Source organism: Tachypleus tridentatus, chromosome 3, assembly GCF_004210375.1.
Source record: "Tachypleus tridentatus isolate NWPU-2018 chromosome 3, ASM421037v1, whole genome shotgun sequence".
NCBI classification, from domain to species: Eukaryota; Metazoa; Arthropoda; class Merostomata; order Xiphosura; family Limulidae; genus Tachypleus; species Tachypleus tridentatus.
In genome coordinates this window covers 79,210,927-79,228,920 of record NC_134827.1, presented here as the reverse complement: position 1 = coordinate 79,228,920, position 17,994 = coordinate 79,210,927, and the positions used below count along the sequence as shown (strand labels likewise).

The 17,994-nt window shown below is 32.1% G+C and overlaps 2 protein-coding genes across 4 annotated transcripts in view; one reads left to right on the top strand and one right to left on the bottom strand.

Moving 5' to 3' along the window:
• Positions 1-3,399: 3,399 nt before the first annotated feature.
• LOC143247291 (ras-related protein rab7-like) lies at positions 3,400-17,856 on the top strand. 3 transcript variants are annotated; one of them, XM_076495071.1, is made up of 5 exons: positions 3,400-3,484; positions 8,374-8,434; positions 10,640-10,766; positions 12,354-12,572; positions 16,214-17,856. In XM_076495071.1, exons 2-5 carry the CDS (start codon positions 8,382-8,384, stop codon positions 16,430-16,432), a joined length of 618 nt encoding a protein of 205 aa, XP_076351186.1. In that variant the 5' UTR covers positions 3,400-3,484; positions 8,374-8,381; the 3' UTR covers positions 16,433-17,856. The 3 variants fall into 3 exon arrangements, with proteins under 3 accessions (XP_076351186.1, XP_076351187.1, XP_076351185.1); XM_076495072.1 differs by having other exon boundaries at positions 3,412-3,481; XM_076495070.1 differs by having other exon boundaries at positions 3,467-3,641.
• LOC143247290 (ras-related protein Rab-5C-like) overlaps positions 12,314-17,994 on the bottom strand; it is a 25,739-nt gene continuing 20,058 nt past the window's right edge. Inside the window, exon 7 of the mRNA XM_076495069.1 lies at positions 12,314-12,557. Within this exon, the coding sequence (XP_076351184.1) occupies positions 12,538-12,557 (20 nt within the window). The 3' untranslated portion in view covers positions 12,314-12,537. The remainder of the gene's footprint in view (positions 12,558-17,994) is intronic.

The following is a 17,994-nucleotide window of genomic DNA, read 5'->3' as shown; positions in this document are numbered from 1 at the left end:
GGAAGGCAGCTATTCATCTCCACCCACCGCAAACTCTTGGGCTACTCTTTTACCAACGAATAGTTGGATTGACCGTCACATTATACACCCCCACGGCTGAAAGGGCGAGCATGTTTGGCGCGACGGGGATAGAGAGTTCGTTTGTTTTTGAATTTCGTGCAAAGCTACACGAGGGCTATCTGTGCTAGCCGTCCCTAATTTAGCAGTGTAAGACTAGAGGGAAGGCAGCTAGTCGTCTCCACCCACTGCCAACTCTTGAGCTACTTACTCTTTTACCAACGAGTAGTGGGATTGACCATCATATTATAACGCCCCCACGGCTGAAAGGGTGAGCATGTTTGGTGCAACGGAGATTCGAATCCGCGACCCGCAGATTACGAGTCGAGTGCCTTAACCCTTTGGCCATATCGGGCCTTTTATACAGAAAGAGAGAGAAAAATATTTGTATGGAAACTAATATTATCAGTTAGGCTTCATTGATGTGAAATTTAATTAAAACCGTTTATTTGACATCGTGTTGACACGCTCATATTCACAATTTTATTTGTTTCATGACAGTTTTGATGTGATGTTAAGATTTAATAAAGTTTTACTGGCGTATGAACTGAGTTTTGTTTTCAAGTGCAACAAGCTCCTAGCACATTACTTAATACTAGAACTAATACTAGGCTATTAACTTTCTAAACTAGTCAGTACTGCATTAAACTAAATGTATAAAAACAACAATACAGTTGTATTGTCTAAAATGTCTTGTACTCATCTTACAAGCTGTGGGTTCGAATCCCGTCACTGATCTTGATAGCCCTTTCAGTGTGGAGGCGTTATAAAGTTACAGCCAATCACACTATTCGTTGATAAAGAGAAACGTAATTGTTAGTGGCATTGTCTAGCTGCCTTCCTTTAGCCTATCACTACAAAATTAAAGATGGATGTGAAAGCTATTCCTCGAGGAGCTTTGCTTGATATTCAGCAAACAATTCAACTATTGTACATATCCAACAAAATGCATAATTTGCCTCCTACACTTGTGTTCTAATTTATTGGAATTTCACATTATTAAATACGTTATTGTTATAACACAAGAGCAGTGTATTAGCAATCTATAAATATATAGTAGTATAGAAAACATGTGTATATTACATACAGTAAAAATCTATAACTAACCCCCCAATGGCTGGAAACTGGGTTTCGATACCCGTGGTGAGCAGAGCACAGATTGTCCTTTGTGTATCTCTTTGATTAACTACAAACAGAAAAATTGTTTCGACTTTTATCAGAGCCCTCCGTCTTCTGCTGGGACAGCCGTAAGTCTAGGAATTTACAACGCTAAAATCCAAGGGTCGATTTCCCGCTCTGAACACAGCAGATATCTATCTCCATGTGGTTTTGCTAGAAAACATATAATTTGTTTCTTATATTGAAACCTATTTCAACTGTTGAGACAATTGTATTATGTAAAACACAACTTAATTTTTGTATGAATAATTCGTTTTCTGTACCTTAAAAAGTGCTTTTACGTATTTATAAATTTCTCCACGTTGCTTTATTTCGTAAAAGGCCTGGAATGACCTGGTATTTAAGGGGCGCTCGACTCACAGTCTGACGCTCGCGAATTGGATTTTCCTTCACCGAACATGCGATTTCAGCCGTGGGGACGTTATAACGTGATGGTCAATTCTACTACTCATTGGTAAAAGAGTAGCCCAAAAGTTGGCGGTGAGTGGTGTAGATTAGCCGCCTTGCTTTTAGTCGATCACTGTTAAATTAAGGATGGCTAGTGCGAAAAACCCTCGAGTAGTTTTACGCAAAATTCAAAACAAGCGAAACAAACTATTTTGTCGAATATGTTTTTCAGAACACAAAGTGTGTTTAGTGAGGAAGTTATAAACAAAATATTCTCTCTATATATATATTAAATGTATAAAAGAATGTTAAGACTTGGAATAAAATACGAGGAACAGAAGATCCTCTTTGTCTACTAGTACAAGTTCTGAAAAAGTAACTTGAAAAGAAGGAACAGATAGGACATAATAATAATAAAAATTAAACAAGCTGGGGAAGCCAGGCATAATTAGAATCAGTATATTTTTTAGCCCTGTGTTGTAAACTTTATAAAAATATTGTTGAAAAGTTTGTTTCTTACTTAGATAGGCCTATATCGTAAAAGAAAAAGTTTTTGTGAAATATAATTTGTTTAGTTATAAACTGATATATTGCCTACATGTTGACTTTTTTCAACTGAAGAACCAACAAAATCAGTTTCATGGTTTACTTAGACTGTTACCTGGAAATAAGAACATTGAACTACGAAACTGAGCGTACAATTAGTACGCTTTTTACTCCATTCCATAGTTGTGATTGAATTACCAATGAATAGTGGATTGGCCGTCAGGTTATACCGCTCCCACGGCTGAAAGTGCGAGTATGTTTGATGCGACGGGAATTCTAACTCGCGATCCTTAGATTATGAGCCAAACGCCTTAACCCACTTGGCCATGCCAGGCCAGCTAGAACGAAACCAACTAAAACACTCACTTGACAAAAGCAGTATGTGAAAATTATATATACCTAGAAAAAAACGAAAAAGAGTGAAAAATTCTACATGACATAAAAATATAGAAAATGCATCGTAAGTTTGCATATCCGAATATGAGTTTTAGGTTCTGTTTTACTAATGTACCTTATTTTGTTTTGCTTGTGACTAAGCACAAAGCTACACAATATTTGCTGTATCCACTTCGAGTTTTAGTATTATAATCTTTCAAGCTTATTGATGGGCCAACGGATTTACTTATGTGATACAAGTGTTTAACTATAAGATACTAATTTATGTATTTTTTAAATTAGTCCTGAAAGGTTTGCTTTTTCAGGCCCTCTACATTCCTACATTCAGTTACCTTCAAACATGTGGTCAGCTATCGGCCAGTTACCTCTTTCTTTCTTTGTGAACCTGACGATGACCGAAGAAGGTCGAAACGTTGTTCGCTTCTCTACATAAAATTTTTCTCAACTCAAACCAGCTGTTTTTACATATATATGATAGTCACTCCTACTATTTATTGGTAAAAGAGTAGCCCAAGAGTTTATCACTGTTAAATTAGGGATGGGTAGTACAGATAGCCCCCTTATGCCTGTAGCTTTACGCGAAATTCAAAGTAAATCAGATCAATAATTATATTACGAGTAGAATAGTTAGTATAATAAGTTAATTTTATTAACAGTGTTAGCAAAATGTCAGTATTAATAATCAACATAAAAGTACCAAACTCGCTAAATACCACAAGTAATGAATTCGCTGGGAAAACGCGCAATTAATTTATTTTGTTTTCAGTTTATATACATATGCTTATTAAATTACCCAGTGTATTAATTAATGGATTACTTTCATAGAACAATACCATACAGAAATACAAAAGCGCCCTCTTTCACATGAGATTATTGGTAATGACGTCTGCTGTTTGATCTCGTGACAAGATTATAGGTGGTAAATTATCAGCATTGTTTGGTTGTCTTATTTTGTTTAATTTCTTTTTATCCCAATTGTAACTCTAAGTTGTAAGTTTAATTTTCCCTGCTTCACTTGATAAATGTGGCTTTTTATCTGTAATTCATATTTGTAGGTGTATAAGGATTTTAACGTGGTAAGACATTCTATTTAAACTAAATTACATCGGTAAACAAATGTCGCAATGCAATACTACTAATACTATTGTTTAGTAATTATCATGCTAGAGTTGCAAGTTGAACTAATAGTAATAGTGAAAGACTCGCCTATAGTTGACTAGGGTTAGCTGTAATAAAGTGACTAGTTTTTTGCCCTACGGATTAGGCTTACAGCTGAGAACGAAAAATAGAAAATGCCAGCATTGTCTTTTTCCTGTTAATGAGTTTGAAAAACACTTTAAATTGTCTTAAGATTTAAACAAAACTGAGAAATACCCGAAAAGGATGTTGTTGTGTTTTATTATTTATGTTGGTTGTTTAAAATTCATTAAAAGTATTGATTTATGCCATGTGGAATCTAATAGTAATATTATAGTCCAATAATACAGGGTGTTCGGAGAATCACTGTGAAGTTTTGTAATCATATTTTATTCAGTCTATTTCAAGCCAGCAACTGATAGCTGTGTTTAGAAACAAAATAAGAAGGATCCAGGCCTGTATTGATGCCAACAGTGGTCACTTTCAACATTGTATTCAACTCCTGTATTCTATATTGAAACATGTCTGTTAATAAATATATAAGTGCACAGTGACTTTCTGAACACCCTGAAGATTGATTTCATCTATAGTACAACAGAAGGCCTCTATCATTGTTTGGATATGACACTTTAAAGACAATGGTACAAATCATTGATCTCTTGAGGGTGAAACAAGTATATTAGGCATATTAAGTGATAAAAATGGATTTAAAAACATTGTTTTATATTAAGCTTGCTTATTTCTTTCAGTGAAAAGTCCAAAACATTTAAAAATGTTTTGCTTTGTCAAGGTATTATTAGGAGGAAGTCTAAGTGAAGATATTTATTCAGGAATTTTGACACAAACATGAAATCACGTTACATCTTTATATCTAACATTCTCACTTTAAATGACATATTATAAATATTCTTAAGATTACAATTCCACAGTTTTGACTGATTGTCTGGAATTTACATACTACTGTTTTCATAAATAATGTACTTTGAACTTGTTTAATTAGCTATACTTGTTACTAGGTATGCTTTCCTGTTCATTTGTGAAGGTAGCTTATTTCTATCAGTTAATATCATTTCTTATGAGTGTAAATCTACTGGATTATTTTTAGTGTAAAATTCTTTGTTTTTATTAATTTTTTTTTTCAGTCAAGTACACATTTTTTGGTAATAGAGATGTAGGAATATCACCTAGCCAGTACCTCAGGCAGTGAGATTTTATGCTAAGTTTAATTTGTGTGCATGAGTGACATTACTTATTTCTGATTTTAACCACTCATTGTTTTGTTCAGTTATTTCTTAGGTTGTAATTAACAAAGAAGTATATATGTATCTCTTTATGACTGCATGTTTTAGAAATTCATTTTTCAGTTGTACAGTTCAATGCTAAAGTATCATTTTCCTCAGACATTATTTAAATTGATTACTTCTAGAGGTATTAACAAAACTGTTTATTCACTATAAATTTCACATGTTCTTGAACAATACATTTTACATTAGATGGCAGGTTGTCAAGTAGCAATTGGAGAATCTCTTTTGCAACCCTTTATCAGAATTCTTGTACATCATTGTATTAACTGAATACAAACTGGGTATAAATGACTTCATGCTCCACCAGGAAACATACTTTACTGTAGTTTTAATGTTTGGTTTGTATATAAATTGATCGTATACTGGGTGCAGGTTTGCTATTGAATGTAGAACTTCTGTTAATGTAAGAGTTCTATGACTAAGAATACTCTGTTGCATTCATAAAAACTTTCTTGTACACACATTGACTGATTGTAACCCACTGATAAGCAAGCTGGACTGTTTCCATATGTCTGGGGTATTCACCCTGTTATCACTTAAATACAGTGTAGTTTAAATCATGAGAGTAATGGTCAAACAATAATACTCTAGTAGAATAGCTCAAGAGTTGGTTGTGTGTTTTTTTTTGAAATAGATGCTTTTCTTTTAGGCTATTATTTCAAAATCAGTGATGGCTAATCAAATAGCTCTTAACCCTGGAATGCCAGTTTGGTGTGTGTATGACTCCATATAAGTTACAAGTGTATTGTAATCTAACCATGCTGATGTTCTAGAGTAAAGTAGCCTTCACAAAATTTAACAAAAGGCAACATATATGTACACTGAAGCACAATTTCCTCCCTACAATAACATGAATAAAGTGATATTTATAATTTCATCTAAATCATTAACAAATTTTCCAGCTGTGATGTTTGTGACGACTCTAAAGACATTTTTCTAACATTTACTTCATTATTGACTGTTGGTCTGTATATAATTTGTTCCCTTTCTTATGCCTAATCCCTTTCTTAATGGTTTTGATCAAAATGGTTTCAAGGGCCAGTAGTTGCCTGTAAGAATGCATCAACAAATTTTTATTAAAGTATATGAAATTAATTATTAACCTCTGCTATTTGATATTTATTGATCATTTGTTTCTGTCATTAAAATAATCAGAGAAAAATATCTATTGTTAATTAAACTACCTTTGCAATGGATATAACATTTATTTATGTCCAGTTTGTGTTGGTTAAAATATAAACAATCCTTTAAGAAGGGCATTCAAAACTCAATGTGTTTGGTAACTAAGAACTCTTGTTAACCTAAAAATATATAATGCCAGTTCTGCAGCTTTGAAAAAATATAATTCAAGTAGAATTTCACATGTTCTAAATATGTGTTGATTTACTTAAAAACTTGAGCATGTTTAGCTATAGAATTTAATCTGGCTTATTGACATCTGTCATTCACTAAAGTTATGAAATTAAAGTTTAATTATATCAACAATGGGAAATTGAATCAAACTGCTAGCAAATTTGAGCACATGAATTAAGTAAAGTTTTTTATGCTTTAGCTAAAACAAGCTAAATTTTTTTTATCAGATTAGTTGTCATTTTAGGACTTGTAGATTTTCCAAAAGGTGATATTTTTGTAGAAGGATCAGAATTGTTCTTAGTGCTTAAAAAATGGTGTTATCAAGGTTTTGTACTTTCATTCCCTTAGGTGTGTTAATTCTGTAAATTCACAGACTTTAGTAAACCTACTTCATTTTTTCATATCATTTAAACACTTAGCTGATAGCTTTAATTTTATGAACATGCAGTTGATGTGCAATTTTTATCAGTTACACCATGCAAACACAAATATGAATAATATTTAATACATTTCCAGATAACTGTTTTTGTTTTTTTTCAAAATACTTGTTAGAATGTAGTGAAAGAGCACTAACTAAAGAAAAACCTCAATTTGTAACAAACACTGAGTTTGAGTTGATTTTTGAGCCTTATTTCAAGCAGTAGTTTTAGAGTACTGGTTCAGACTGAGATTACTGGGTTTAATGTCTGATCAGAATGGGCTTCATAATATTCATGTTCATTATAGCTAAAATGAATGTGTTAATTGCATGTAGCTGTTTGTGTTTGGCCCACTGTATTATTTGACTGTGGCATTGGCCAAATAATTTGTTGTACATTGCAGAATTTCTTATAGTTGTCAGGTTGTGTTTTTGTCGCCTCAAGTGCCCCCCCTCCCTCCCCAGTGGCTCTGTGATGAAGGCTTATAACTTGACTAATATCTTACAAAAACTTTCCTAAGGTCTTTCAACTGTACGATTACATTTTAATCTCATTTTTTTAATACGTGGCACCTAATTGCACATCATGTATCACGTATACAGGCGTAGTGACAGATGATCCAAACAATGAAAATATTCTAGTAGATACATTTATTTATCAACTCTGAAATGGAATTTTATAAAGTTTTTTTGTGGTTTAAATATTTATCCATTTGAACGTGTTTAGGTTAATGCTCAACTTTACAAATACAGTGGAACCCCTCTAAAGCAGCCACCTTCAGGACTGAGACAAACTGGCTTGATTAGACGGGTTCCACTGTACATAATTAAGGATTATGTAAACAAAAAGGGACTGTGATTGAATGACTGCTTTCAAGGGGTGACTGCTTAGAGGGGTTCCATTGTAGTTCTACATGTGCATAAGAAAGGATCAACTGGACACTAGGAAATCCCTTGTCAGTTACCCCTCAAATAATTTAACTGTAGATGTTGTAATGGACAAGTTTTCTGGATTTTAATTCACCTGTGCGAGATATTTCTAAAAGGTTGATTTTTCCAGTCCTCTCTTTTTATTTTAAACAACTAACTCTAAAATGTACTTGTGTGTTGTGTGTAAGTTCTGAAAGTAAAAAGTTTAATTTGCTTATCAGGGTATTTAAAGCTTATGAGAAAGGCCTATATGCTATGTTTTACAATTGCTTGTAACAGTAGAGAGAATGTGAAGTAGAAGACATTTAATATAGACATCTTTTACAAATCAAGATAATTGTTTAGATAAGATGAATTATTAATAAGAAACTTTAAAATGAAAAATGCAAAGACATCTAAATCCAAAACCTTGTAGAAGCTTTGCCACTAGGGGAAATGGTGCAGAGTTTAGTATTAGTGTCTAACTCCTGAGTGTTAAGCATAAAACTGAATTCAACTTTTTTTTTTTTTTTTTTTTACAAGTGGACTTAAAACTAGTACTTGACTTATAAAAAAATATATATATATATATATTTAAATACCTATAGTAAGTATTGGTTTTATTATGTTACTTGTGAGGATTTATTGTAGAGGATGAAATTTAAGAACCTATTATAATTGTTTCAGAAGCAACAATGACATCACGTAAGAAGGTTTTACTGAAAGTTATCATATTGGGTGACAGTGGGTATGTATAATGATTATTTCGTAAATGTGTTGGGTGTGATTTTTTTGCTTGACTTTCTATGTTCTCTATAGATCTTTCATATTTTTCAGTAGGTGTTTAAACTGTTTTATTTTACAAAACCAATATTTTGAATAGCAGGCTTCACCATTAGCACATTTAAAAAAAAAGTTCTTGGATAAATTTTTTAGAGGTAATAGGAACATTTTGTATTCAGTGTATTGTTGGTGCCAAGACAGTGGGACCATCATTTTGTCTGTGCATTTAAAACATATGTCTTGGTGTTGTGTAAATCTGTAAATCTAATTTAACAACTAAATAATGAACACTTGTTTTACTACTGGTAACAGTTGATGTTAAAAATCCATTGCAGTTAGAAATAATTAAGAATCCAGTTTATTTTTATATGCATTGTTTGAATATGATAAACAAAACTAAGAATTTGAGCTTAATAGGATATTTTTTCACTCTTGTGTTCACTAAACCTTTCTGAGCTTATCTGATGTCTTCTCTGAAAAAAATTTCTGTAGCTTTCATAAATGCAACTACTTTAATAAAAGTAAATGTTCTAAACACACTAAAAAATTACTGGCACTGTGATTTGTTCTTAAATCTTTAATTTTCCATTGAAAGTACTTCATCAGTACCACAGGTTTGTTCTGCCTTAACTTTCCCACTAAACCATAAATAAACTATTGTCCAAACCACTTTATTTACTCTAATGAAAAGTAATTCTCCCTATCCAATCATATTTAAACTTTGTATCCAAAGCTGTGATTCGTTAGCAAATGATCAAATCACTTGATGTGACATTTTAGAAATGTAACAGCCAGGACATGTACAAAAATTAAGCAGAAAAAGACAAGGGACTGCTTTAAAATCAACAAATGAATATGTTCTCAATAATAGCTTCTTTACAAGTTTTAAGCTGTTCTTTGGATTGGGCAGAAAAAAAATGTATATAATTATGTTTTTAACATCTGACTAGTATCTTTACAATTTTCTGTGTGACTTAAATGAGACATTCAGTGCTTTTCAGTTACAGTGATGTATATTTACCTTTAATTGATTCCCAGTTGTATTAAATTGTCCTTGTCTCAGCACACAAGTGACTTAAATTGGTTACTCAATGTAAACTATTCACTATAATTATTGAAAGTAAAATATGAAAAGCCAGAGGAAACCTATTGATTTCTTAAGCTGTATGGACTTTATATATAAATTTTCTGCTACTGTGTCACAGTGTGTTATCAGATATATGCTGGTTTTCTAGTAGTAGAACATAAGTTACATGGTTGGATATAATTAGTATGAATTTGTGCAATTAAGAAGCACTGATAAGGTTTTCTATCAGTACTTGTTTTCTACATGTAATTGATAGATCTATAAAATGATAGAAAGCTTACAAAGTGAGTGCTTTGGAAAGGTCCACCTTTTGAAACCACTTTGGTTAATGAGTTATTTTGTATGACAATTTATTAAACCTATATTTTTTGTTTTCTGAAGTGAATATATGTATGTGTACACACTCTCTCTCTCTCTTGTATCATCTTTACTTAGGAGGGTTATAAAATTTTTGAAGTTTAGTTTATATGTTTAATATTTACCAGAGCATAGAGTAAATGTTTTAAAATGCATTTGTTTTAGTAACTGACCATTTTTTGAGCTTGCATTATGATGATTTGTGTGATGGTATGTGATGATTCTATTGGCTCTGGAGTGGACATCTGTATTAGAGTGAGTGTACTGTAAAAGTTTGTTCACTTGTTTGTGGTGAACAAAATTTCAGTTGGTAAAGAGTTGTAAACTTGTTTGATGTACTTCTCAAATGAAAAATTAGTGACAGTTTCTATTCTCTGAAAATTTTGTTCAGAATCAAGTTTTATATGAAGCTAACTTAAACCAAACTTTTAAAACATAAGATATATTTAAAGATGTTTGGTCAATTTTTATTGTATGAAAACTGGCTCATTGAAATGACCTTGAGCGTTCTACTCTATCATAAGTACGTAATGTCCTTTGTATCAAGCTTGGAGGGTTGGTTGAAAAGTAATTTTTCATAGCACTGACTGTACTGATTAATTTTCATATTATTTGGAAACCTAGATGTTGTGCAATTCATTTACAAGTTCTTTGTAGTAAACTTAATTTGATATAGAATAAGCAAATTATACTCTTAAAGTGTATTCATGTATTTTTACTCTCAAGGGTTGGGAAGACGTCACTTATGAACCAGTATGTTAATAGGAAGTTCAGTAACCAGTACAAGGCAACAATAGGTGCAGATTTCCTGACAAAAGAACTATTGGTTGAAGACAGGCTTGTGACAATGCAGGTAGGTGTAAAGATTTACTAAGTAAAGATACAAGTTCACCTTTTTTGTGTATTAGAATAGCTTTTTTTTCAGGTCTACATGTTCAGTGCAACAGATTCTGATGCTTGGACTAACTTATGATGATTTCATTCTGCAATTGGAGGAAGTACTTTGTTTATATTGATGTGACGATAAAACTTCCATCCAATTCACTTATTCCTCCCTCGACATTAAATTTGAGAGCTGTGGAAACCTTAATGACCTTGCTAGAGTTGGATTTGTATGCTTATGTCAGTTCTTCATTGATATTTCAATAGTTTAATCTGATTCATTTCCTGTTCTAACGAGTCATATATTCATTTCACTGGTTGCTAGAATCCCATGAGATCTTGTCTTTTATCTACATCAGTGGAAATGGGTTTGCACTGATTCATAGATTTAGCTGTTTTTAAAAATGTTCCAGATATGGCTATTCCTACCTCTTTTTGTTAATGTCCATATGTATTTTTCTAGTGTTTCGAGTTCAAGAATTTTTTGAATGTATGAAATAAAAGATAACTGGAGGAGTGTCTGTATGTGTGTTTGGGGCTAGGAACTATAACTTTGTCAACTGATAACTGAGAGCATCTGGGTGGATATATTTGGTTGAGATTCTAATTTCCATGTTCCTGTGCAATACATGTCTGCTAAGCTTAGTGCATTTCTCCCTGTGTATATCTGATATAAAGTGATGTATTTTATGTATGATTACGTAGTACTAGTGGGAATTAAACCCATAACTCAGTATAATGTGTAAATGCTTTAAATTAATGAGTAATAATCATTGAGTGCTTTAAGTTTATTCTCACATGGCTTAGGAAAGACAAAAAAGATGGAAGTTAGTGTATCTATAAATATGCAAGACCCAAAATTAATTTACTGTCAGATTACTGAACCCAATGGCTGGGTTTGTTTTAAACCAGAACATTAGGGTTTGTCATAAAATATTTAACCTATATTCCATGTTGTAGCTTGTATAATGTCCTTAATGCCTTGGTTTGTGAAAGTTCTGGTCAGCAAAAAACCTTAATTGTAAGTTGTTAGTTTCTGTACAAGAATATAATATTTTAAAAATTGTATTTTTAAACATAAAATGGTAAATGTCATTTCCTCATAAAAGGCATTGTGGTATTTGAATGTTTAATAGGTGAACTAGTAAACTGGACAAGTGTAGGATGAAACTTTTGTAATATTCAGATTTTAAATTATGTCAAGAGGCACATTAAATGGTGGTGTTATTTAGGTATTAAAAATTTTGTAAGTTCATCCAGTCTTCAGCAGAGGATGACAAAAAAAGCAGTTGACAGAATTATCCATAATTTAGGGGCATAAATTAATGTAGTGAATTTTCTTGACCCAAGTATTGAATGTTGAGTTCTAAAGCACTATTTTACTCCTTCGAGTATGTTTCAGTATCTTAATCCACACCAGGTATTCCAGTCCATGTATTAATTCCTGTCTTGTATGCCTCCATGTGAAGCATCCATCTTGATGTGAAAAATTATATTTATAGTAATTTCTTGAAGTGCTTTTGAATGGGTATGCTAAACAAATTTTTATTTCATGCAGATCTGGGATACAGCTGGCCAGGAAAGGTTCCAATCTTTGGGTGTTGCTTTCTACAGAGGAGCAGACTGTTGTGTGCTTGTCTTTGATGTGACTGCCCCTAATTCGTTCAAGTCCTTAGATTCTTGGAGGGATGAGTTTCTCATTCAAGCCTCACCCAGGAATCCAGAGAATTTCCCTTTTGTTGTTATTGGAAACAAAGTAGATCTGGAAAACAGAACGGTAAATATTGTGCATGTTCTAAATGTTAAATATTAACGTACAAGGATCTAGATGTACTTGTTGGTATTACAAAGGTTTATCTGAAATTTTGTGCTATTTTTATTTTAGAAGAATTTAGACCATGAAAGAGAAACTTTAAACAAATGATAGCAATAACCACTAGTCTTTGTTCAGGCCTGCATTTTATATTTGACTTAAAGTATGAATTGATTTTATTTTGTGGTTGCACTTGACCTCTGTGTTCATGTGCATCTTGCTTACCCTTTACTTTACACAATTTTTTATGATTTTTTATGGAGCATTGCTCACTGAATTACTCTGCCCTTTCTCACTTTATTGTGTTCAAAGACATGTTACTTTACATGTCAAATTTTTACTTGTAGTGTTTTTAATGACTGTTTAAGTACAAAGCTACACAACAAGTAATCTGTGCTGTTTCTACTGTGTGTATTATAACCAGATATTTATAGGGTATAAGCTCACTTTATCATTGGACCACTGGGGGATATTTGTTTTAGTGGAGTTACTGTATAGTTATATTGTTCCTTGCTATATCCAAGTTAACATGTGGTTCCCACAAATCAGGGAAACAAGGAACAGTCGTTGCATTTTTATACTTTGTTACCAACATGGGAAACATTATGGAATCTTATTTTACATACAAAAATTGTAATTAATCAGTGAATTTTATGTAATTCAGTAATTTTTGTTTTTTAGACCTGGAAGGCAAAATATCTTTTAACAACAAAAATTTGTGTACACGTTAATTCTGGCATGTTCAGAACATCAGTATGTTATGTATTAACATTGTTTTGTCTCCATAGTTCATTTTGTTTATCATTAATTTTCACATAGCACCAACCATAATAGATTACATAAAGAAATGGCTCAGTGTTTGCTTAAACAAAAGGCAAGAGATCATGCTGAAACTAGATCACAGAATAAAACCAAAAGCTCTTAACCAAAGTACCATATATAGAGAGAATTCCATTAAATAAATTATTTTCAGCTTGCAACTTAATAAAATAGTCCCCATGTAAGCAGTCATAGAAGGAATAACCTTTATTATTATTTAGTCGTTCAGAAATAAATGTCACTTTTGAACTGCAAAGTTTGGAAAAATATAAACCAGTGTTGTAAAACATACTTTAATCAAAGTAAGCACCATTTGCTTCACCACACTTTTGCTTATGTGTAATGATGCTGTTTATGCCCCCGCTGTGGAAATCAGTTTCTATGGTTAATGAACTCCCTGAAAGCTTCTTCTGCAGCTGCCCAGTTTTGAAAGCATTTATTGTTCAAAAAATTTTCAAAGTGCTTGAAAAAATCAAAATATGGAGGAGAAAGGTCTGGGAAATAGTGGTTGAGGCAGAACCCTCGATTCCAAATTCATTCAATTTTTGGAGCATCATCCTTGACAGGTCTTATCACGCCGATTTTGTTGATCTTCAATCAGCTCATGCAGAACCCACTTAACTAACTTTTTCATCTTTCCAATAGCACTCAGGTGGTTAACAATGCTTGATTTGCTTGTGCCTAGCTTTTCTGCAAGCTCACATACTGTTGTGCGAGGGTCTGTCTAAACTGCTTCCCTCAATCTGTTTTCATCTAAGGATGGCTTCCTTTACGTTCAGTAACAGATTCATGGCCAAATGCCTGGATGTTCCATGTAGTTTTGATAACTTTTTGTTCAAGTTTGGAGTTGTAGAGGAAAGTCAGATGAAAGCCCTTCTTGGCCATGATGCCTTGGGGGCTACAAAACTTGCTCTGAGTAGAGTTGAAACAGCAAGCAATTAAGACACCTAGTAAGTGACAAATGTTGGATTCAACCAACAAACCAATAAGTTATTCGATTTTCAGTTTCTATATGGTATCGTGAGAATTATTACATTTCTGGACAACCTACTACATTGATTACATATTGGTGTAGGAAGGATGCCAAAACAAAAATAGTTTATTTTGGAGAAGTCTGTCTGTTCAAGGATATAACCAAATATCTACAGTTTTGATGAGTTTTTCATACTTACTCTTGCATTTATTCAAGTAGTTATAAACAGTATCATAAAGTATTTTGATTCATTATAAGACACATAAATCACTCTGCATTTATTATAGCATTTAATGCAATGGTGTTAGAGAGAGCTTGATCTTGGGTCATTGACAGTATTATTTCTCAAAAACAGATCACAGAAAACCATTAAAAAAATATTTAAGGTTTCACTGTCACATCTAAGAGTTTCCTGGAATATGATCTTATTTGTTGACCTTGACTCTTTATGGAAACAGTTGAACTTGTCAATGAGTAACTGATTTCTTCCTCTTTTTACCCAATAATCTATAATCAGATAGCTGAGAAACATAATAATACATGTTATGTAGAATTAGATTAATAGTTTTGTTTTTACTCTGAAACTGTTGTCTTTGAGACTGATTTGCTCTTGAGGTCAAGGTGTAAATTTTGTAGTACCAGTGTGGTCAAGCATGGTGATGTATCAAGTTTTTTTACTGTGTATAAATCTAAGGGCCATAAGAGTAAAAATGACTTTTTTTAGTAAATATTTTTGTAGTTGCAGTTTATATTTAGTGTAATGTACACATTGTGTAAGATGTGAACAAGTGGAAAAACATGACACTTGAGTGGTGTAATAATAACATGTTTAGTGATAAACATGTTAGTTATACAGTAACGTTTATGTGTGTGTGATAGTTGCCGTAACCTCTACAGGGACATTGTATGTCATGATGGTATATGAGTAATGCAGCTATAAATGTGGTGAATATTTAATTCTTGTATGAATTGTCCCTTGTTTTATAAGGATTAACAACCTCTGTTTGCAAGTATACATAATCTGGCAATCTCATGAACGAACAAATGTAGACTTTTCGGTAATGTGATTGATCCATAAACATGTTTAATATTCTTTTATACAAGTGAATCTGGATGAGTGGATGACTTTAATGTGTACAGTTTTATAGATGTTGGAAATATGAGATTACTGCAGCTTATGGTTGGCAAATGAAAGTTTACATTTTTGGGACCTTTTGCCATCAGAAAATGTTGCTGTGATAAACATTTAACAAAAGACTTGTGCACTTGTTAAATAATGTTCCATTTTTTAAATTAAACACGTTCCTTCCAGCTACTGAAAGTTCAAATGCAATAATACATCTGTTAGTCTCAAGCAATTTTATGGTTTAAATTGTAATTAATAGAAGTATGATCAGTATACACTGTTATAAATAAATAAGCAAATTGCCTCTGTCAGATATATCCTAATAAGTTATCAAAAGATTAAGAATGGTGTGTCCAACCATACTGAAACTTTCCAAAATGACATTTACGCACACCAACTTGTCCTTGTGTGAACAGTACACAAATACTTCACATTTTATTTTAAGATAGTAATGCATTCCAAACATAGATCCAAAGATCCAGTAATGTGATTCTGCTCCAAGATGTGGGAACCACATGTACATGATTCACAAGACAGTACTGTAACATGGATACATTTTTTCTAACATTAATCCAGTTTAGCACTATAGACATCACTAGTTCATCTGGTTCAATAAAAATGGAAAGTAAATTAATAACACAAAAAACAAGTTAGTGTAGATGTAAGAGAAATTGTTTCTCTTCGCAGGTGTCAACAAAGAGAGCCCAAGGATGGTGTCAGATGAAAAACAACATTCCATATTTTGAAACAAGTGCTAAAGAGGCCACCAATGTGGAACAAGCCTTTCAGACAATTGCCAAGGATGCACTTGGCCAGGAGTCACAAGTTGATCTTTATAATGAATTTCCAGACCAGATTAAATTGACCAGTCATCAACAACCTCAGTCGGAGGGATGTGTTTGTTAAATAAATTAACAATCAGCACTTTTTAACATAATAATAATCTGAATACTTTTGGAAAACAACACTAATGTATTTGATATCTTTAACAGGTTTGTTTACCATGAAATTACACATAATGGATGTGTTTGAATATTATGTTGAGAAGGAAGGATTAGTCTGAAACATTTCAATGTGTGTCCTTCATAACCTCCTGATACAGATCAAATGTAAAATAACAGATATGTTTTTGAGTACTTAGCAAAAAAAAAATTGAGTAATTATTTTGGAAAATGTAAATAAAACATAGAAGTGGAAGTATAGATATTCAAATTTATTTTTTTTCAGATGGAAAACATTTAATATAATTTAAATATAGCTGAGCACTTTTCTCAATTTCCATTATATTAAAATCTGTATGCAGCAGTAGATGTAAACGATTTTACTAGTGTAGTACTACTTGTGTTTGTCTTCAGCTTTAAGTTAGATATACAAGGTGTGATTTTTCAGTGTAAATTATTAATATAAAATGAAATTATTTGTAACCAAATAAAGCTTTATCTTCTAGTAAATGTTCAGTTGAATAATTATTTTAGAAGCTTTTGAATGAATATTTTACACAAAATGATTGTTAATACTTTTTTTTGGCTTATAGTAATTCAAGTGCCTAAGCGTTTTGATAAACATTCTACAAAAAAGTTGGCTAGCACTAGTTGTTCTACAGTTTCTAACAAAGAATGGGAAACAGTTCCATTGTGGTAGAGTGCATTTTTATATTTTTGCTACAGTATTTATAGGAAACATTAGCAGTCCCTAGTGTTTTCCTCTTGTATGAAGCTGAAACGTGTTTAAAAGTAAAGGAAATTTTGTTTAAAAACTGTTGTGTTGGGTAATAAGAAAAGCATTTCATATTATGTACTTTTGTTATGTGGGTTTAGTCCATGAATGTAGAACTGAAAATTGTCTTTGGAATTGTATTTACTATAGCAGTTATGATACATTTCAGATCTGTTGTTTAATATAGTGTTACTTCCATGTAGTTGTATTTGATATTGATTTTGTATAACTAAATTAAAGTGGCTATTTTTCTTTAAATGGGCTCTTAACTTGTTTTTCCACTCACTAATGTGAATTATAAAAACCTGGTTGCTCTGGGGTCAAATATTGTAGTTTGAATTATTTTAACATATAGTGTGGATTGCTCATCTCCAAAATAGTTTTAGCTAAATTTGTTATATAAATGAAACAAATTAGTTTATACAAAAATGTCTCTTGACCGTAAATAACACATGAACTTCCATATCTGTGTTTAATGGAATTTAAATTTTTGTAAGGATTTTTTAGGTTTTCATTCATTGGTTGTTTAATTCAATGCATGCTGGTTAACTTAATTCTTGAATTATTGTAGAATCTCTAATAATGAATCTCCAAATAAAGTACTTTGAAATTGGCTGTGGGTTTTGTTTATCAATAACCAGATGAAACTTAAGTGATAATTATAGTGCAGTCCTTCAACTACACCTTAATAAATTATTTGACTTTGACAGGTTGATCTAATATCAGTGTGTGAAAAATGACAGAAAATAACA

Coding starts and splice junctions, on each gene's coding strand:
- LOC143247291 (XM_076495071.1), top strand. CDS start 8,382: ATGACATCACGTAAGAAGGTTTTACTGAAAGTTATCATATTGGGTGAC. Junction 10,767..12,353: donor ACAGGCTTGTGACAATGCAG/GTAGGTGTAAAG, acceptor TATTTCATGCAG/ATCTGGGATACAGCTGGCCA. Junction 12,573..16,213: donor TAGATCTGGAAAACAGAACG/GTAAATATTGTG, acceptor TTCTCTTCGCAG/GTGTCAACAAAGAGAGCCCA.